The sequence below is a fragment of the Hypanus sabinus genome (assembly GCF_030144855.1).
Source record: "Hypanus sabinus isolate sHypSab1 chromosome X2 unlocalized genomic scaffold, sHypSab1.hap1 SUPER_X2_unloc_12, whole genome shotgun sequence".
Taxonomy (NCBI): Eukaryota; Metazoa; Chordata; class Chondrichthyes; order Myliobatiformes; family Dasyatidae; genus Hypanus; species Hypanus sabinus.
The window spans coordinates 103417-124814 of NW_026778982.1; the positions used below are offsets into that span (position 1 = coordinate 103417).

The 21398-nt window shown below is 50.0% G+C and overlaps 1 protein-coding gene across 1 annotated transcript; it reads right to left on the reverse strand.

Moving 5' to 3' along the window:
- Positions 1-17382, reverse strand: LOC132385725 (nuclear factor 7, brain-like). Its single transcript, XM_059957932.1, has 6 exons — positions 16201-17382; positions 15632-15727; positions 14988-15221; positions 13151-13173; positions 12946-13064; positions 1-682 (listed from the first exon to the last, which is right to left on the reverse strand). The coding sequence occupies exons 1-6, from the start codon at positions 16609-16611 to the stop codon at positions 129-131; spliced, it is 1437 nt and encodes a 478-aa protein (XP_059813915.1). The 5' UTR covers positions 16612-17382; the 3' UTR covers positions 1-128.
- Between the last annotated feature and the right edge of the window lie 4016 nt (positions 17383-21398).

Sequence of the window (21398 nt, forward strand, 5' to 3'; positions counted from 1 at the left end):
ACCTTCCCGGGAACAAAGCCCAATTGTCCTCCTGCACCATCCCCTTAGCCACGTATTTAGCTGCACTCTCCGCACATTTATATTTACAGGGACTTTACTCCTGGCGCCGGTCCCGGGACCCGACCCGTTTACAGACCTGGAGCGGAACCGGAGCAGATTCTCAGCCACTGATTTACACCCCAGGTCCGGAAGAAAGGATAAAGTTTCCCCGTGAATTTATTCCCAGTGAATGTGTGGAGATGGGACTTGGTCTCCGCGTTGTAAAATGAAACTGTCCCGTACTCGTAACTGAGATAAACTCCCACCCTCCCGGGGATGGGACCGGCAGCGAGACGGGACTCGGGGGAGGGGGGACCACCGAACACGTCACAATCCCGATATAACACGTCATAATCCCGCCCGATAACCCAGAATCCGGTCTCCGGTCTCAGTCTGACCGGTCCCTTCCTCTCCACAGACTCTGCGGCGACTCCCAGACACCAGCGCCGAATCCCCGTCACCTCCACCTCCCAGTAATGTCTCCCCGATGTGAATCCCTCCGATCCCAGCACACAAGGCCAGTCTGTGAATCTCTTCCCGGTGTCAGGGAGATCCCTCCGGTTCCGGGTCCGTCTCACACTCTTCCGATCCTCAGACACCTCGAGCCGAGGATTCGCCGTTTCCACATCCAGGGTGACAGAGACTGGGGGGGGGGGGAGAAGCAGAGAATTAGAGAGACCCCGGGGATCGGGGGGAGAAGCAAAGAATTAGAGATTCCCCGGGGATCGGGGGGAGACTCGGACAGCGCGGCCCCGGGGATCGGGGGGAGACTGGGACAGCGCGACCCCGGGGATCGGGGGAGACTCGGACAGCGCGGTCCCGGGGATCGGGGGAGACTCGGACAGCGCGGTCCCGGGGATCGGGGGAGACTCGGACAGCGCGGTCCCGGGGATCGGGGGAGACTCGGACAGCGCGGTCCCGGGGATCGGGGGAGACTCGGACAGCGCGGTCCCGGGGATCGGGGGGAGACTCGGACAGCGCGGTCCCGGGGATCGGGGGGAGACTCGGGCAGCGGGGCCCCGGGGATCAGGGGAGACTCGGACAGCGCGACACCGGGGAGCGGGGGGAGACTCGGACAGCGCGTCCCCGGGGATCGGGGGTGGGGGCGGACTCGGACAGCGCGGCCCCGGGGATCGGGGGGAGACTCGGACAGCGCGACCCCGGGGATCGGGGGGAGACTCGGACCGCGCGGCCCCGGGGATCAGGGGAGACTCGGACAGCGCGACACCGGGGAGCGGGGGGAGACTCGGACAGCGCGGCCCCGGGGATCGGGGGAGACTCGGACAGCGCGTCCCCGGGGATCGGGGGTGGGGGCGGACTCGGACAGCGCGGCCCCGGGGATCGGGGGGAGACTCGGACAGCGCGACCCCGGGGATCGGGGGGAGACTCGGACCGCGCGGCCCCGGGGATCAGGGGAGACTCAGACAGCGCGACACCGGGGAGCGGGGGGAGACTCGGACAGCGCGGCCCCGGGGATCGGGGGAGACTCGGACAGCGCGACCCCGGGGATCGGGGGGAGACTCGGGCAGCGCGGCCTCGGGGATCAGGGGGAGACTCGGGCAGCGCGGCCCCGGGGATCGGGGGGAGACTCGGACTGCGGGGCCCCGGGGATCCGGTGGAGACTCGGGCAGCGCGGTCCCCGGGGATCGGGGGGAGAGTCGGATAGCGCGGTCCCGGGGATCGGGGGGAGACTTGGACAGCGCGGCCACGGGGATCAGGGGGAGACTCGGGCAGCGCGGCCCCGGGGATCGGGGGGAGACTCGGACAGCGCGGCCCCGGGGATCGGGTGAGACTCGGACAGCGCGGCCCCGGGGATCGGGGGGAGACTCGGAAAGCGCGGCCACGGGGATCGGGGGGAGACTCGGACAGCGGGGTCCCGGGGATCGGGGGGAGACTCGGACAGAGGGGTCGCGGGGATCGGGGGGAGACTCGGACAGCGGGGCCCCGGGGATCGGGGGAGTCTCGGACAGCGGGGCCCCGGGGATCGGGGGGGGGGGGAGACGCGGACAGCGCGGCCCCGGGGATCGGGGGGAGACTCGGTCAGCGCGGCCCCGGGGATCGGTGGTAGACTCGGACAGCGCGGCCCCGGGGATCGGGGGGAGACTCGGACAGCGCGACCCCAGGGTTCGGGGGGAGACTCGGACAGCGCTGCCCCGGGGATCGGGGGAGACTCGGACAGAGGGGCCCCGGGGATCGGGGGGAGACTCGGACAGCGCGTCCCCGGGGATCGGGGGTGGGGGCGGACTCGGACAGCGCGGCCCCGGGGATCGGGGGGAGACTCGGACAGCGCGACCCCGGGGATCGGGGGGAGACTCGGACCGCGCGGCCCCGGGGATCGGGTGGAGACTCGGACAGCGCGGCCCCGGTGATCGGGGGGGGAGACTCGGACAGCGCGGTCCCGGGGATCGGGGGGAGACTCGGACAGCGCGGTCCCGGGGATCGGGGGGAGACTCGGGCAGCGGGGCCCCGGGGATCAGGGGAGACTCGGACAGCGCGACACCGGGGAGCGGGGGGAGACTCGGGCAGCGCGGTCCCCGGGGATCGGGGGGAGAGTCGGACAGCGCGGTCCCGGGGATCGGGGGGAGACTCGGACAGCGCGACAACGGGGATCAGGGGGAGACTCGGGCAGCGCGGCCCCGGGGATCGGGGGGAGACTCGGACATCGGGGCCCCGGGGATCGGGGGGAGACACGGACAGCGCGGCCCCGGGGGGTCGGGGGAGTCTCGGACAGCGCGGCCCCGGGGATCGGGGGGAGACTCGGTCAGCGCGGCCCCGGGGATCGGGGGTAGACTCGGACAGCGCGGCCCCGGGGATCGGGGGGAGACTCGGACAGCGCGACCCCAGGGTTCGGGGGGAGACTCGGACAGCGCGACCGCGGGGATCGGGGGGAGACTCGGACAGCGCGGCCTCAGAGATCGGGGGGAGACTCGGGCAGCGCGGCCCCGGGGATCGGGGTGGAGACTCGGGCAGCGCGGCCCCGGGTATCGTGCGGAGACTCGAGCAACGCGGCACCGGGGATCGGGGGGGAGATTCTGACCGCGCGGCCCCGGGGATCAGGGGAGACTCGGACAGCGCGACACCGGGGAGCGGGGGGAGACTCGGACAGCGCGGCCCCGGGGATCGGGGGAGACTCGGACAGCGCGACCCCGGGGATCGGGGGGAGACTCGGGCAGCGCGGCCTCGGGGATCAGGGGGAGACTCGGGCAGCGCGGCCCCGGGGATCGGGGGGAGACTCGGACTGCGGGGCCCCGGGGATCCGGTGGAGACTCGGGCAGCGCGGTCCCCGGGGATCGGGGGGAGAGTCGGACAGCGCGGTCCCGGGGATCGGGGGGAGACTTGGACAGCGCGGCCACGGGGATCAGGGGGAGACTCGGGCAGCGCGGCCCCGGGGATCGGGGGGAGACTCGGACAGCGCGGCCCCGGGGTGGAGACTCGGGCAGCGCGGCCCCGGGGATCGGGGGGAGACTCGGACAGCGCGGCCCCGGGTATCGTGCGGAGACTCGGACAGCGCGACCCCGGGGATCGGGGGGAGACTCGGACCGCGCGGCCCCGGGGATCAGGGGAGACTCGGACAGCGCGACACCGGGGAGCGGGGGGAGACTCGGACAGCGCGGCCCCGGGGATCGGGGGAGACTCGGACAGCGCGACCCCGGGGATCGGGTGGAGACTCGGGCAGCGCGGCCTCGGGGATCAGGGGGAGACTCGGGCAGCGCGGCCCCGGGGATCGGGGGGAGACTCGGGCAGTGCGGCCCCGGGGATAATAAATCAGCCATTCTTCTGAACTCCGGTGAGTACAGGCCCAGAACCATCAAACACCCCTCATATGTTAACTCTTTCATTCCTGGAATTATTCTTGTGAATCATCTGCACCCCCTCCAATGCCAGCACATGATTTCCGATAGAAGGGACCCAAAACTGCTCACAATACTCCCAGTGTGGTCTGACCAACGCCTTATAAAACCTCAGAATTACATCCTTGCTCTTGTACTCTAATCCTCTCGAAATGAAAGCAAACATTGAGTTTGCCAATCTTACCACTGACACAAACAGCAAGTTAACCTTCAGGGAATCCTGCACAAGGACACCCAAGTCCGTTTGCACCTCTGATTTTTGTATTTCGCCCTGTTTACAGAATTGTCTATGCCTTTATTCCTTCGATCAAAGTCGTACCTGCCTATGTTTGTACCTGTCAAACTCTACCTGTACTACAAGATCCCTATTCCGTATACTGGTGCATTCAAATAAGACCATAAGACAAAGCAGCAGAAGCCGGCCATTCGGCCCTTCGAATCTCCTCCGCCATTTTATCATAAGCTGATCCATTCTCTCATTTAGTGCCACTCCCCCACCCACTCACCATGACCTTTGATGCCCTGGCTACACAGATACTGATCAATCTCTGCCTTAAATACACCCAATGACCTGGACTCCACTGCCGCAACAAATTCACAGATTCACCACCCTCTGGCTAAAAAAATTTCTTTGCATCTCCGTTCTGAGTGGGCGCCCTTCAATCCTTAAGTCATGCTCTCTCGTACTAGACTCCCCCACCATGGGAAACAACTTTGCCACATCCACTCTGTCCATGCCTTTTAAAATTCGACATGTTTCCGTGAGGTTCCTCCTCATTCTTCTAAACTGCATGGAGTTCAGTCCAAGAGTGATCAAATGTTCCTCACATGTTAACCCTCTCATTCCCGGAATCATTCTGGTGAATCTGCTCTGAACCCTCTCCAATGTCAGAACATCCCTTCTTAAATAAGGAGCCCAAATCTGCACACAGTATTCCAAGTGAGGTCTTACCACTGCCTTATAGAGCCTCAACATCACATCCCTGCTCTTATATTTTATTCCTCTAGAAATGAATGTCAACATTGTATTCACCTTCTTCACCACCGACTCAACCTGGAGGTTAACCTTAAGGGTATCCTGCACGAGCACCCTCAAGTCCCGTTGCATCTCAGAACTTTGAATTCTCTCTCCACTTAAATAATAATCTGCCCGTTTATTTCTTCTGCCAACGTGCATGACCATACACTTTTCAACATTGTATTTCATTTGCCACTTCTTTGACCATTCTCCAAATCTATCCAAGTCTCTCTGCAAACTCTCTGTTTCCTCAGGTGGGGGAGTTTCCACCTACCTTTGTATCATCAGCAAACTTAGCCACAAAGCCATCTTTTCCATAATCCAAATCGTTGATATACAACGTAAAAAGAAGTGGCCCCAACACGGACCCCTCTGGAACACCACTTTTAACTGGCAGACAACCAGAATGGGATCCATTATTCCCACTCTCTGTTTCCTCCCAATCAGCCAACGCTCTATCGACATATGTAACTTTCCCGTAATTCCATGGGCTCTTATCTTGTTTAGTAACCTCATGTGTGGCACCTTGTCAAAGGCCTTCTGAAAATCCAAATACACAACATCCACTGCATCTCCCTTGTCCAGCCTAATTGTAATCTCCTCAAAAGATTTCCATGGGTTTGTCAGGCAGGATTTTCCTTTAAGGCAACCATGCTGAGTTTGGCCTATCTTGCCATATGCCTCCAGGTACTCCGTAACCTCATCCTTGACAATTGACTCCCACCGATGTCAAGCTCACAGGTCTATAATTTACTTTTTGCTTCCTTGCCCCTTTCTTAAATACCAGAGTGGCATTTACAATCTTCCACTCCTCCGGAACCATGTCAGAATCTATTGACTTTTGAAAGATCATTGCTAATGCCTCTGCGATCTCCACAGCTACTTCCTTCAAAACACAAGGGTGAATTCCATCTGGTCCTGGAGATTTATCTACCCTGAGACTATCCAGCTTCCTGAGTACTTTCTCTGTCGTAATTGTGACTGCGCACACTTCTCTTCCCTGACACCCTTGAGTGTCCGGTATACTGCTGATATCTTCCTCAGTGAGGACTGATGAAAATACTCGTTCAGTTCCTCAGCCATCTCCTTATCTCCCATTACTTTTTCTCCAGCATCATTTTCTATCAGTCCTATATCCACTCTCACCGGTTTTTTACTCTTTATATACTTGAAAAAGCTTTTGGTATCTTCTTTGATATTATTTGCTAGCTTTCTTTCATAGTTCATCTTTTCCCTCTTAATGGCCTTCTTAGTTTCCTTTTGTAAGCTTTTAAAAACTTTCCAATACTCTGTCTTCCCAGTAATTTTTGCTTCCTTGAATGCCCTCTCCTTTGCTTTTACTTTGGCTTTCACTTCTCTTGTCAGCCACGGTTGCATCTTTTTCCATTCGAAAATTACTTCTTTTTTGGAATATATCTGTCTTGCACCTTCCTCACTTCTCGCATAAACTCCAGCCACTGCTGCTCTGCTGTCCTTCCGCTAGTGTCCCTTTCCAGTCAAATTTGGCCAGTTCCTCTCTCATGCCACTGTATTTTCCTTTACTCCACTGCAATACCGACACATCGGATTTCTGCTTCTCTTTCTCAAATTTCACAGTGCACTCAATCATGTTACGATCACTGCCTCCTAACAGTTCCTTCACCTCAATCTCTCTAATTACCTCTGGGTCATTACACAATATCCAATCCAGTTCCTCTGATCTCCTAGTGGGCTCAACAACAAACTGTTCTGAAAAGTCATCTCGCAGACATTCTTCAAATTCTCTGTCTTGAGATCCAGTGTCGATCTGATTTTCCCAATCCACTCGCATGTTAAAATCCCCCACAATTATCATAACACTGCCCTTCTGGCAAGCCTTTTCTATTTCCTGTTGTAATTTGTAATCCACATCGCTGCAGCTGTTAGGAGGTTGGTAGATAACTGCCATCAGGGTCCTTTTACCCCTGCGATTTCTTAGCTCAACCCATAAAGATTCTGCACCTTCCGATCCTATGTCACCTTTTTCCCATCCCCCTGCCAAATTAGTTTAAACCCTCCCTAACAACTCTGTTAAACATTTCTGCTATGATATTGATCCCCTTCGGGTTCAGGTGTAACCCATCCTTTTTGAACAGTTAATACTTCCCCCAGAAGAGATCCCAATGATCCAAGAATCTGAAGCCCTGCCCCCTGCACCAGTCTCTCAGCCACACATTCATCAGCCTGATCCTACTATTCTTGCCCTCGCTAGCACGTGGCACAGGTAGCAATTCTGAGATTACTACCCTGGAGGTCCTGCTTCTCAGCTTCATTCCTAACTCCCAGACATCTCTCTTCAGGACCTCCTCCCTTTTCCTCTCTATGTCATTGGTACCGACATGTACCAAGACAGATGGCTGCTCGCCCTCTCCCTTCAGAATATTCTGGACCCGATCCGAGACATCCCGTACCCTGGCACCTGGGAGGCAGCACACCATGCGGGTATCTCTACCAGGCAAACAGAATCTCCTGTCTGTTCCCCTGACTATGGAATCCCCTATGACTACCGCATTCCTCTTCTCCCTCCTTCCCTCCTGCACAACAGCGCCAGGCTCAGTGTCAGAGACCCGGTCATTGTGGCCGTCCCCTGTCAGGTCATCCACCTCAACAGCATCCAAAACGATATACTTGTTGCTGAGGGGGGCAGACACAGGGTGCTCTCCACTACCCTGCCATTTCCCTTCCCTCTCCTGACAGTCACCCAGTTTTCTGACCCCTGTAGCCTAGGGATGACTACCTCTCTGTAGCTCCCGTCTATCACCACTTCATTTTCTCTAATACGCAGTAGGTCATCAAGCTGCTGCTCCAGATCCCTAACACGGTCTCCGAGAAGCTGAATCTCGGTTCACCTGGTGCAGATGTGGCTATCAGGGAGGCTGGAGGTCTCCCAGGATTCCCACACCTGACACCCTGAACAAAGCACTAACCCTGCAGACATGCTACCTAATTCTACAGGAATGAAACAAAGAAAGATAGGTCTACTGACCCACTTACTTCGCCAAGCACACAAACTTTTTAAACGGTTAACTAATGTGCCCTGCTGTTCCCCCGTCCGTCCAGGCCGATTTGCCAAGGGGAGAAAAAGAGTCGGTTCCTCGCTCTCGCCTCTTTCCGTTACCGCTTAAGCCCGTTGAGCCAAAGCCCTACACTCTGCTGCCACCCACTCCGCTGCCCGCGGTATAGGGTGGTCATCTTTTTAAACTCTCCGCGCTGCCCTGCGCAGTCCCGCCGTCCTTGTACACAAAGTTTTTTTTTAAACGGTCTTCCTTCAGAATTTAGCTCCCACACCGCCCTTCTTGTACCAATCTCAAAAAAACACCTTCAGTCCTGTATTCATCAGCCTATTCCACACTGTCCACATGAACTTAAGCAAGGCCTTTGATGTCGATGATAGACCACACTTGGAGTATTGTCTGCATTTCCGGTTCCCGAATATGGGGAGGATGTCATTACGCTGGACGGGGGGCTTCAGGAGGATGTTACCAGGACTGGGGGCTTGAGTTAAAAGCAAAGAGTGAGTAAGCTTGGGCTATTCAGCTGTAGTGTAGGATGTTCAGGTATGACCCCTTATCAAGGTAAATAATTCTAAGGAGCTTAAATAACGTTCTTTTTCCAAGAAATGGGAGTACAGAACCAAAGGCCTCAGATTGAAAGTGAGATGGGAAATCGGGTAACATTCTCAGAGAGAGGGAGGTTGGTGAACGGAATTTGCCCTCAGACGCTGTAGAAACAGGTAAAAATAACATATTTTAAAATAAATACACAGATGGGAAATGGTTAGAGGGATGGGGGGGGGGGCAAACACACACAAATGGGCCATGCTCAAGAAGACATCTTAGTCTTGCAGATTGATGAAGTGGGCCGTGAGTTCAACATCCATCAAACCCTCCCAGATCATCCTCCTGAGGAATCTCACCCTGGAGTCTGTCTGTGAAGTGTTGATGTGACGTCACGTCAGAGGGCAGCTCAGTGACACAGAACAAACAGACTGGGTAAGGACGGCAGATTTCAATCCTAAATGGGAATTTGTGCCTGTTTCTGTGGCTGTGTGTCACACTCTGATAGTATATCGTGTGTGTGTGTGTGTGTGTGTGTGTGTGTGTGTGTGTGTGTGTGTGTGTGTGTGTGTGTGTGTGTGTGTGTGTGTGTGTGTGTGTGTGTGTGTGTATACACATTGAAGGAGAGTGTGCACATTGAAGAATTTGTATGTTTCAGTGTGTCATCACATGTCTGGTGTGTGTTGACAATGTGTCACACGTGATTGAGTTGTTTAAATGAATAAATGACTGTCTCTGAAGAGACTGGTTTCCAGGTTACTGAGGGAAATAACAACGTACATTGCTGAGGCTCTGACTACAATCTGCCTGTCCTTCCTGTGTATGTGTGTGAGGGAGCTTTGCCAGGCCGGTTATGCTGTGTGTGCTTCTCCCGAGATGAAATCTTGACCCATGTCAATGCTTGTTGGTGTGTCCGAGCTCATTCTCACAATGCTTCAATGTAGTGGTCAGATCACCATGAGACATAGGAGCAGAATTAGGCCATTTGCCTATCGAGTCTGCTCCACCATTCAATCATGGCTGATCCTTATTTTCCCTCCTCAGCCCCACTCCCTGGTCTTCTTCCCGTAACCTTTGATGCTGTGTCCAATCTAGAACCTATCATGCTCTGCCTTAAATACGCCCAACAGATTTCACAAATTCAACAGCTGCTGGCACAAATTTCTCCACATGTTTTAAATAGATTCCCCCTCTGTCTTGAAGCTGTGCCCTCTTGTCCTAAACTCCACCACCATGGGAAACATCCTTTCCACATCTACTCTGTCTAGGACTTTCAACATTCGAAAGGTTTCTAGGACTTTCAACATTTGAAAGGTTTCAATGAGATTCCCCCTCATCTTTCTAAATCCCAGCGAGTACAGACACAGAGCTATCAAACGTTCCTCGTATGATAACCCTTTCATTCCTGGAGTCATCCTTATGAAATGAACCTTCTGCAATGCCAGCACATCTTTTCTTAGACGAGGAGCCCAAAATTGTTCACAATACTCAAGGTGAGTCTTCACCAGTGCCTTATAAATCCTCAGCATCACATCCCTGCTCTTGAAATGAATGCTATTTAAACCGATTGAATTCAATGCTAACATTGGATTTGCCTTCCTCACCACTGACTCTACCTGCAAGTTACCATTTAGGAAGTTCTGCAGAATGACTGCTAAGTCCAATTTCGTCTCAGATTTTTTTGATTTTTCTCCCCATTTGAAAATCTGCACATTATTTCTACGACCAAAGTGCAGGACCATGTATTTTCCAACATTGTATATAATTTGCCAATTTCTTTCCCTTTCTCCTCATCCAAGTCCTTGTCAGGACTAACTGTTTCCTCAACACTACCGGCCCCACCGCCAATCTTCGTATCATCTGCAAAGCCTGGAAACAAAGCCATCTACTCTAGGACAAGAGGGTATGACTTCAGGATTGAAGGACGTCCTTTTAGAACTCAGATGCAGAGAAATTACTTTAGTCAGTGTGTGTGGAGAATCTGTGGAATTTGTTGCGACATGTGGCTGTGGAGGCCAAGGCATATTTAAGGCAGAGATGTACCGGTTCTCATTTAGCCAGGGCATCAAATGGTATGGGGTGAAAGCAGGGGAGTGGGGATGACCGGAAGAATTGGGTCTTCCCATGACTGAATATTGGAGCAAACTCAATGGGCCGAATGGCCTATTTCTGCTCCTATATCTTATTGTCTATTCCATCAGCTAATTCTTGATATACAGCATAAAATGAAGGTGTCCTAACACCTGTGTCCCTGTGGAACAGGACTCACTGGCAGCCAACCAGGAAAGGTTCTGTTTACTCCCATTCGCTGTTTCCTACCAATCAGCCAATGTTCTAACCATGCCTGTAACTGTTCTGTAATACCATGGCCTCTTAACCTGGTTACCACCTTCATGTGTGGCACTTTGTCAAAGGCCTTCCGAGATTCCAAATATACAACATCCACTGCATCCCCTTTATCGATCCTGCTTGTAATCTCCTCAAAGAATCCCAACAGGTTTGTCAGGCAGGATATTCCCTAACGAAGCCAAGCTGACTTGTCCTATCTTGTCCAGTGTCACCAAGTATTCCATAACCTCATACTTAACAACTGACTCCAATTTCTTCCCAACCACAGATGTGAGGCAAACTGGTCAATAATTTCCTTTCTGCTGCCTTCCTCCTTACTTAAAGAGTCAAGTGACATTTGCCATTTTCCAGTCCTCTGGCACCATGCCAGGGTCCAATGATTTTGAAAGATCATTTGGAATGCCTCCATAATTTCTACTGCGACCTCTTTCAGAACACGGGTGCAGTTCATCTGGTCTGGGTGACTTATGTATCTTTAGGGCTTTCAGCTTTTTGAGCAGCTTCTCCCTTGTAACAGTAACTGCACTCACTTCTCTTCCCTCGCACTCTTCAACACCGGGCACAGTGCTGGTGTCTTCCACGGTGAATACTGGTGCAAAATATTTGGCTTATCTGCCATCTCTTTATCCTCTGTTATTATCCATCCAGCCTCATTTTCTAGCTGTCCTACATCCACTCTCATCTCTGTTTTATTTTTTCACAATACTTGAAAAATAATTTGATATTGTTTGCTATCTTGTTTTCCAAAGATAGGTGTGTAAAAAGGGCCAGAAGGATCATTGGATACCAGAGTCACCCCAACCACAAACTGTACCAGTTACTACCATCCGGGATACGGTACCGCAGCATAAAAGCCGGGAGCAACAGGCTCCGGGACAGCTTCTTCAACCAGGCCAGTTCAATTCAAATCAATTTCTTGTTTATTTTTTCCCACCCAATCATCCTTTTAGTTCCCCTCTGTAGATATTTAAAAGCTTCCCAATCCTCTCCCTTCCGAATAATTTTTGTTTAGTTGTATGCCCTCTCCTTTGCCTTTACATTAACTTTTCTTCTCTTGTCAGCCATGGTTGTACTATTTCGCCATTTGAGTATTTATTTATTTTTGGAGTACATCTATCCTCATTTTCCCAGAAACTGACACCATTTCTGCTCTGCACTCATCCCTGCCAGCATCTCTTTCCAATTTGCTTTGACCAACTCCTTTCTCAGACCACTGTAATTTCTTTCATTTCTCTGAAATACTACAATGTCAGGCTTTACTGTCTCCTTACCAGATTTCAAGTTGAACTCGGTCATGTTGTGAGCTCTGCCTCCTAAGGTTTCTTTTAACTGCTCCCCTCTGGTTCAATACATAACACCCAATCCATTAGAGCTGTTCCCCGAGTAGGCTCAATGGCAAACTGCTCTAGAAAGCCATCACATTGCATTCAACAAACTCACTCTCTTGAAATCCTTTACCAACCTGATTTCCCCAATTGCCCTGCATGTTGAAATCTCCCATGATTATCATAACATTGTCCTTTTCATCAGCCTTTCCTATTTCCAGTTGTAATCTGTGGGCCTCAACCCACTGACTGTTGGGAGGCCTGTATATGACTGGTGTCAGTGTCATTTTTACTTTTGCAGTTCCTTACCTCAACCCACAAGATTCAACATCTTCCAATCCTATGTCACATCTTGCTACTGATTTACCAGCAGAGCCACACCACCCCCTCACCCGACCTTCCTATACCACCAATACATTGTGTAACCTTGGACATTCAGATCCCAACTACAACCATGATTCCGCGATGGCCACAACAACATCACAACACCAGTTCCTCTGGTTGGATCCAAACTTATGCACTGGTGTGTTAGTGCATTCGCCTGGGATTGGAACACAGTGGTTCATCCGCCAGTCCCGTGTATTGGTTGTATTGTGACCCTGTGCTGGTGTGTCCAGGGGTCTGACATCTCCAGCTGACCATGTGACAGTGATGCCTCTCAGTCAGTGGGGTTGATGTGGAATAAACTTCAGTTCCCCTGCACCCCAGTATTGCAGACAATCTTTGCCTCAAATTGGAACTAAATTGATCTTCATAAACAAGGAGAAATGAATCTTTGTAAGTTTTACCTCGATTAATAGCATCAAGCATTTCTCTCAGCACTGTGTTCAACAAATAGAGGTGATCGTATTTTTCAACCGGTAGGGTCTCATCTGTCACTGACAATTCCTGGACATCGTCATTAATCCTGTAAATATTAAACTGCTGGTTATAAATTGCTATTCTGAACTATTTTCAAATCCATTCAGGGTTTCAGTAAAGAGCCTGTCCTACCTTCTGTTCCGACGAGCTTCTTCCTGAAATAAATAAAACACAAATCTGATTAGACTTGCACTTACTGTCCACATCCTGAACTTCATCCAAATCATTACAAGGAGTTGAAAATTCCAACTCCCACAGTCACTCACACACACGGACAATACAGAACCATGGGGTAAATTACAGGGAAAGTTTCTGAATGTGAAACCATTACTGAGAGGAAGAAACTTACAGGGAAGACAGGACAGGCTGTGCATTTTCATCTGGATATGACGTCAGTGTGATAGGATGGAGGAATTTAAGATCAGTGATCTATGTGATTATGTGCGGGTGGAGGAAGTATCTCTATTTATGGGGAGACTCGTGGGGAGATGTAATTCCAGATGGATTTTAACAAATTCCACAAGAAATTTAGTGAGGAGGATGTGAAACTTGCTGCCACAGGAGTGGATGAAATGGAACAGCAGAGTGACTGTAATGGGGAGGCTGGATAAACACGTGAGGGACCAGGGAGTTCAGGGCACTGTTGCTGGCTGCGGTGAGTAGGTGGCAGGAGGATTGTGAAGCAGGGATACTGATAGAAGATGGACCTAATGGCCTGTTTATGATAGAGAATGGGATATAATCCCATGCAAAATATATCCAAAAAATAAAGAGACATTGAAAGTTTCCATAATCTGATGGAAACCGGATATGGAGGATAAGTCTGAGTTGTGGGTCAAATTCTTTGTTCTCACTGATTGACAGAGAGACCCTCACACCAACTGCAACAGACACACTCACAGCCTGTGACTGGAACCGGGTGTTAATGGGAGTTTCAGAGGATATTTAATGCGGTAAATAAGGAAACAGTCAGCAGCTCTGTGTTATGATCGGAGTAAATAATTTCAGAGAGATTTGCATTTTGTCCTGGGGTGTACAGAAGTTGTGGAAGCCCAGTTTTAGGACAATAGACAACAGACAATAGGTGCAGCAGTAGGCCATTCGGCCCTTCTAGCCAGCACAGCCATTCACTGTGATCATGGCTGATCATACACAATCAGTACCCCGTTCCTGCCCTCTCCCCAAATCCCTTGACCCCGCTATCTATAAGAGCTCTATCTAACTCTCTCTTGAATGCATCCAGAAACTTGGCCTCCACTGCCTTCTGGGGCAGAGCATTCCACATATCCACCACTCTCTGGGTGAAAAAGTTTTTCCGCATCACTGTTCTAAATGGGCTACCCCTTATTCTTAAACTGTGGCCTATAGTTCTGGACTCACCCATCAGCGGGAACATGCTTCCTGCCTCCAGCGTGTCCAATCCCTTAATAATCTTATTATTATGGGACAACAACAACCCTGAATAGATGCAACAATTGTCTGGTGAGAAACAGTTTACTGCCATTTGTAAATGCTGTGTGTAGGAGCAACACGTCTGTTTTCTGTCTGCATTGTATTCTGTGTTACGTGTTTATTATGGTAACTCGTCACCATTGGGGACGTGGTAAAAGCGAAGGGAAAAGGTTACGTATCTGTACATTGTTCTGGGCAGTTTTGAGCTGGGGACGGGCGGATGTCATTCTGTTCTTGACCGCTGTGTTGCATCTTACTTTACAATGAATTACCCTGAAGTTTCATCGCTTCAAGATTGTATTTTACTAATGAAGGACTGAAAGCGTATCTTCGACATTTTGAAATGTCATTATTGGAGTGATGGCAGGGCGCGTCATGCAAGTATAACAACTTGTGTGAGGTCGCCAGCAGCGGCAATTGATTTGTTAGAATTGGCCTTGGTGCTGTGTTTATTTCAAATATACCACTGTTCATTTCGTGCCCTTTGACAGAAACAAATTGAAATATAATCCCTCACCTTCAGAAATATCACACCATCTTTCTGATCCATCTGTTCCTTTAACTTAGTGATTTCCTCCTGAATACTCCTTATATTCTCTTGAAGTGCTAGAAGATTTTTCTCCTTTGGGTTGAGAATCCTCTTCTCTTCTTCCCTGAGATCCCTGAGTAAGCTCTGCTCTTTCTCAGTGATAATCTGGCGCAGTTCAGCAAACTGGGATGTGATGTGGGACTGAACACTGTGTGACTGTTCCTGTCGAAGGAAAGGTGAAGATTAATATACTGCATTGCTGTGCTCTGTTTCCTTTTGTCGTTCAGTTCGGTCTATTGGAGTCCATGCTACTTCTGAGAGCATTCCCGTCAACACCATTCCCTCACGTTTTCCTGAAACCTACTCTCACATATTGAACCATAAACTCCCATCTGATTCACACACACCTTCCCCACCTTTTCAGGGTTAACGGTAATTAGCCATTCATCCAGCATGTCCCTGGGATGTGTCGGAGTCTCTCGTGGTCACAGGGAGAGCATGCAAACTCCACACAGACAGCAGCAGAGGTTAGGATCGAACCCAGGTCACTGGAGCTGCGATACTCGGCTATTCTGCATTAAATGGAGCAAAACTCGACAGTAATATCAGAAATTCCGCTCAGGAAGCCTCACCCGAACTCCGGAAATCTTCTCTTTCTGTTGCTGCTCCTTTTCCTGGAAGTCTGATTTCTTTTTTGTGAGAGAGTCTAAGGAAGATTTTAGCTGATCCTGGAAGTCAGAGAGTGAAGGAAATAGAAACAAAGATGCATCAAAAGAAACAGGTGATCAAACCCGATTATCACACAAAATGACGGAGGAACTCAGTGAGTCAGGCAGCATCTATTCAGGGGAAATAAACAGTCGGTGTTCCGGGATGAGACCCTTCTTTGGGACTGGGAAGGAATGGGAGAGAAGCCAGAATAAAAAGGTTGGGGATGAGAACCAGCTGACAGGTGACGGGTGAGACAACGTGAGGGGGAACGTGGGGGAGGGTGATGAAGTGAGAAGCTGAGAGGGGACAGGTGGAAGAGGTAAAGGGCTGGAGAAGAAGGAATCTAATACGAGAGGACAATCGACCGTGGAAGAAACGGGAGGAACTAGGCTGTTTGCGGCCCTGAATGGCGACAAGGGGGTGGTTAGGAGTCAGGTGTTGCAAAGGACAAAGGAAATGTGTTAAGTGTTAAATTAACGTTAGTTTTTACCTTATAGTTTTTAACAGCCTCTTTAATCAGCACAAATCGATGCTCTCTGTGTTCCTGCGCAGCTGCACAGATCACACAGATCAGTGTCTTGTCCGTTTCACAAAACAGCTTCAGTTCTTCCTCATGTTCCTCGCAGTGACGTTTACTTTCCTTCCCTTTCGGATTCAGGTTTAGATTTCGAGCTTTTTCAGCCAGATTTGCTAAGGCCCGATTCACCCTGAGGGTGCGGTCAGTAAACTCCTCTCGACATTCCGGGCAGGAGTTTTTCTGCTCCCTTTCCCAACACTGTGTGATACAAGAGCGACAGAAGTTGTGTCCACACTCCAGTATAACCGGATCGGTGAAGAAATCCAGGCAGATGGGACAAATTACCTCCTCGGTCCAACTCTCGGCCGGTCCTTTCGAAGCCATGTTAACTCCAGCACTTCCTGATTCAGAATGCTTTCACTTTCGGAGAGCTGCTGATCCCCTGCAGTACCGGGATTGTCCACTACGCGCGCTACAGACTCGGGGAATCACACAACACACACACAATGCTGGTGGAACACAGCAGGCCAGGCAGCATCTGTAGTGAGAAGCACTGTCGACGTTTCGGGCCGAGACCCTTCGTCAGGACAGCTGGTGTGGTATAGTGCGTCCGGTTCTCCCGGTGTGGCCTTTTGTATATTGGTGAGACCCGACGCAGACTGGGAGACCGTTTCGCTGAACACCTACGCTCTGTCCGCCAGAGAAAGCTGGATTTCCCAGTGGCCACACATTTTAATTCAACGTCCCAGTCCCATTCTGATATGTCTATCCATGGACTCCTCTACTGTCAAGATGAAGCCAAGAGAAACAACGCCTGGGTAGCCTCCAACCTGATGGCATGAACATTGACTTCTCTCACTTCCGTTAATGCCCCTCCTTCCCTTCTTACCCCATCCCTGACATATTTAGTTGTTCGTCTTTTTTTTTCTCTCTCCCTCTCCCCATCACTGCCTGTTCTCCATCTCTTTCCAGTGCTCCCTTCCCCTTTCGTTCTGCCTAGGCCTCCCGTCCCATGATCCTTTCCCTTCCCCAGCTCTGTATCCCTGTGGCCAATCACCTTTCCAGCTCTTAGCTTCATCCCACCCCCTCCGGTCTTCTCCTATCATTTCGCATTTCCGCCTCCCCCTCCTACTTTCAAATCTCTTAATATCTTTCCTTTCGGTTAGTCCTGACGAAATGTCTCGGCCCGAAACGTCGACAGTTCTTCTTCCTATAGATGCTGCCTGGCCTGCTGCGTTCCACTAGCATTTTGTGTGTGTTGCTTGAATTTCAGCATCTGCAGACTTCCTCATGTTTGCTCAGGGAATCAACGTGGTTTTGCTGGATGTGTTCAGTGGAAATTCTGGCCTTTTCTATGTTGAGTGTGGGATCAAAAACACATTAAACAGACAACAGATACGAAAACGCATCCATGGACTGTCTAAGCCCGGCTACGAGCGGAGGACGGTTGGCCGTATGGCTGGCAACCCCATCTTGTAAAATTCCAGTGCGACAAAAACGTCAGCTGAATCTCCATAGGCCTCATCCATGCGGTCGGAAGGACATTCCCCTGGAAGACGGTTGAAGTCCTGAGATGAAAGGAGAAGCCATGTGCCCCCTGGGGTGGTTCACTACTACCATAACTGTGAGGCTTCCTCAGCCAACCCGGCCTCTCCCTGTCCAGTGTAGAGGACCCCTGTAGTTCCAATGGTGTCCCTGACGTCTGGAATGTGTCAGTAGGCAGCATTCCTGTACGACTGGGCTTCGCAAACTTTTTTTAATGCCAAGGACCAATACCAGTAACCGTGGATCTCAGGTTGGGAACCGCTGCTCTCCAGACATCTCGATGTGATGGCAGGCCAACAAGTTTCGGGCGTCTTTCCCCGAGTTGATGATCTTCCAGCAGCATTCGCTGTCTATTTTCCAGAGCATCCTGGGAACAGCCCAAGGATCAGTGGGCCTTCTGTCACACACAAACACACACAGCTGGGCTCAGACATACAACACTCTCACATTCCTCCCTTTGTGACACCCTACTTGCTCCGTAGCCCCCGGTATGAAGCTCAAACTGTTGCAACACCTGCCCTTTAAATTCATGGCTGAGGCTGTGTTGTGTCTGTTCACTGTTTGAGTTTGATATTAAATGAAGAGCATTGAATGGGAAGGAAGGTTTGAATAGAAGAATAAAGATCTCCTCTGAAGGTATATGGGGTCCTGGTGAGAGCGTACATGGAACACTGTGCACAGGTCTGGTCTCCCTCCCGGAGTCAGCCTGTGGGATGAAGAGAAGGTTTCAGAGATTGATTTGGGGGGTGCGGTAGTGTCCTCAGAGAGATTACATTGACTGGGCCTGTCTCAAAATTGGAGAAATAAGAGGTGGTCTGAGTGAGACAGACACAGTCTGACAGGGTATTGACAGGGTGGGGCAGGAATGGCGTTTTTCTTCACTGGGTGTTGAATAAGGTCACAGACTCAGAATCCGATGTCGCCTGACAGGTCGCAGATGAGGAGTGCAGCGAATCTTTGGATTTTTTTCCCCACAAGGTTTCTAAATTCACAAGGAATATTGAAGGGCGGAGCGAAGATGGGAACATTGCAAGAAAGTGTCCCTGAGGTCAAAGATCAGCCATTATCGGAGTGAAAGGCCGAACTGGCGCAACGGGCCGAAAGGCAACCCCTGCTCCTGTTTCTTATTTCCTAAATCACGAGTTTACCTTTGCGCCTTGTTCTCCCTTGGCCTTCAGCCTGTCGGATTGCACAGGGGAGCGGTGAGAGCTCCGGAGATCCACCAACAGCCGCTGCGGTTATTTCATGCTGTTGTTATTTTATCGGTGTTTCTCTGTTTTTGCACAGTTTGTTACCTTCAGCACTCTGGCTGATCTTTCACTGCCTGCTTCTGTTATGGTTACTATTCTATACTTTTTCTAAGTATGTCCGCAGGAAAATGCTTCTCCGGGTGGAACGTAGTGATTTATCTGGACTCTGATAATAAAAATTACTTTGAAATTTGAGTTTCGGGGATTTTCCTTTAATTCTGTGAACAAACTGTGACTACATCTCCAGCTCCCATCAGCAACCCGTCCTCTCACACACACAGCCAATCAGCGATCTCCGCTGGGAGAGGGATGCTCTCATTGGCTGAGGGGTGGCAGTGGGCGGGACGCTGTTTGGGTCCGGGACCGAGTGGGCCGGAGACCGGGAGCTGCGCCTCGGGTTTCGGCTGCACCACCAGCGGGTCGTGAATCCTTTCGAAGGCAGAGCTGAAGCGACCGGCGGAGATTCCGTGAGATGTTTCAGCTGCACGGAGGGCGCCCGGCCTTTCCCCGTCGAGGATCGGGGCACGTTGTCTGGAGTTGTCTCCCAGCCCCGTCCCTTCCTGCTGGGAGACGGGAGCTGCCCCGCAGCGGCTGCCGGTGGATCTCCGGAGCTCTCACCGCTCCCCTGTGCAATCCGAACGGCTGAAAACCAAGGGAGAACAAGGCGCAAAGGTAAACACGTGCTTTAGAAAATTACGAACAGGAGCATGTCTGGCCATTCGGCCCGTTGCGCCTATTCCACCCTTTCCTCAGAGTAGTCCTTTTTAAATCTTTTTATTGAGTTTAAACAAACATAAATGAAACACGAATACAAAGAGCTTGAGAGTACATAATTAATAGGTTAAGGTATAAATACAAATAGATGATAATAACCTCCCAAACTCATAGGTGTTACAAAAAATGGAGAAAATAAATGAAACAAATCCTAACCGACATGGGCCATTGCATTATATCAATTATACACAGTAACGTCAATAACTCCGCACCTCCAACCAAATAATTAAGGATATTAAAAGTAAAGTTTTGGAAAAGTAAATTTAGCTCATATGAAAATGTTGAATAAATGGTCTCCAAATTTCTTGAAAATTAACTGAAGGGTCAAAGACAACACTTCGAATTTTTTTCTAAACTCAAACAAGAAATAGTTTGAGAAAACCACTGAAATATAGTTGGAGGATTAATTTCTTTCCAGTTAAATAGGATAGATCATCTAGCCATTAATGTAACAAATGCAATCATCCGCCGGGCTGAGGGGGGAATAAATGACTATTATCCACCATTGGTAAACTGAAAGTTGCAGAAATAGGATGCGGTTGCAATTTGATATTCAGAACTGTTGAAATAATACCAAAAACATCTTTCCAATAATTTTCCAAACGGGCAAGACTAGAACATGTGGGTCAATGAAGCAACTTCAGAATGACATCTGTCACTGGTTGGATTAACATAAGAATAAAATCAAGCGAGTTTATCCTTGGACATGTGAGCCCTATGAACATCCTTAAATGGTATCAGGCATGTTTAGCACAAATAGAAGAAAAATTGATTAATTGTAAAATGTTCTCCCACTGCCCTGTGGGTATAAGAAAATGAAGTTCTTTTTCCCATTCCTTCTTAATTTTTTCTCATAGTCCTGGCTGTATTTTCATGATCGTATTATAAATGATGGCTACTAAACCCTTCTGGCAAGGATTCAGAGCCAGATTTTTTTCTGTAATGTCCATTGGACATAATTTCAGAAAAGACTAACATTCAAGAAATTTCTAACTTGCAAGTATCTAAAAAAAAAGAGTTTTAGGCTGGATAGCTGTTCAAAGGACATAAAACTGTTATCCAAAAATAGATCACGAAAACATGTTATACCTTTTGTTTTCCATAACACAAAGGCTGGGTCCATAAAAGAGGGCTGGAAAAAAAAGTTAGATATCAGAGGGCTTGATAAGATAAACTTATTCAAGCCGAAGAATTTACGAAATTGAAACCATATTCTTAATGTATGTAGATTAGTTATTTGTTTATTTTGTTTAGATAAAGCAAAAGGAGGCAAAAATCCTAAAATAGAAAACAATGAGAAGCCTTGTACAGATTTACACTCCAAATTTACCCATTGTGGGCAAGGTACTACGACCAATTCTCGTGTCCAAAATATTAACTATCGGATGTTAACTGCCCAGTAGTAAAATCTTAGGTTTGGCAAAGCCAAACCACCTTCCTACTTAGTCTTCTGTAAATATTTCTTACTTAATGTAGGATTTTTATTCTGCCACATGTATTAAGATATTTTGCAATCAATAATATCAAAAAAAGTTTTAGGAACAAAAATTGGTAATGCATGGATTAAATATAAAAAATTGGGTAATACTATCATCTTGTTAG

Bases quoted from the DNA above. Each gene is read 5' to 3' on its own strand.
- LOC132385725 (XM_059957932.1), bottom strand. From the start codon at position 16,611: ATGGCTTCGAAAGGACCGGCCGAGAGTTGGACCGAGGAGGTAATTTGT. The intron at 15,728-16,200 runs GTAAAAACTAAC...TCTGACTTCCAG, and splicing joins AGGCTGTTAAAAACTATAAG to GATCAGCTAAAATCTTCCTT. The intron at 13,174-14,987 runs GTGAGGGATTAT...TATTTATTTCAG, and splicing joins ATGGTGTGATATTTCTGAAG to GAAGAAGCTCGTCGGAACAG.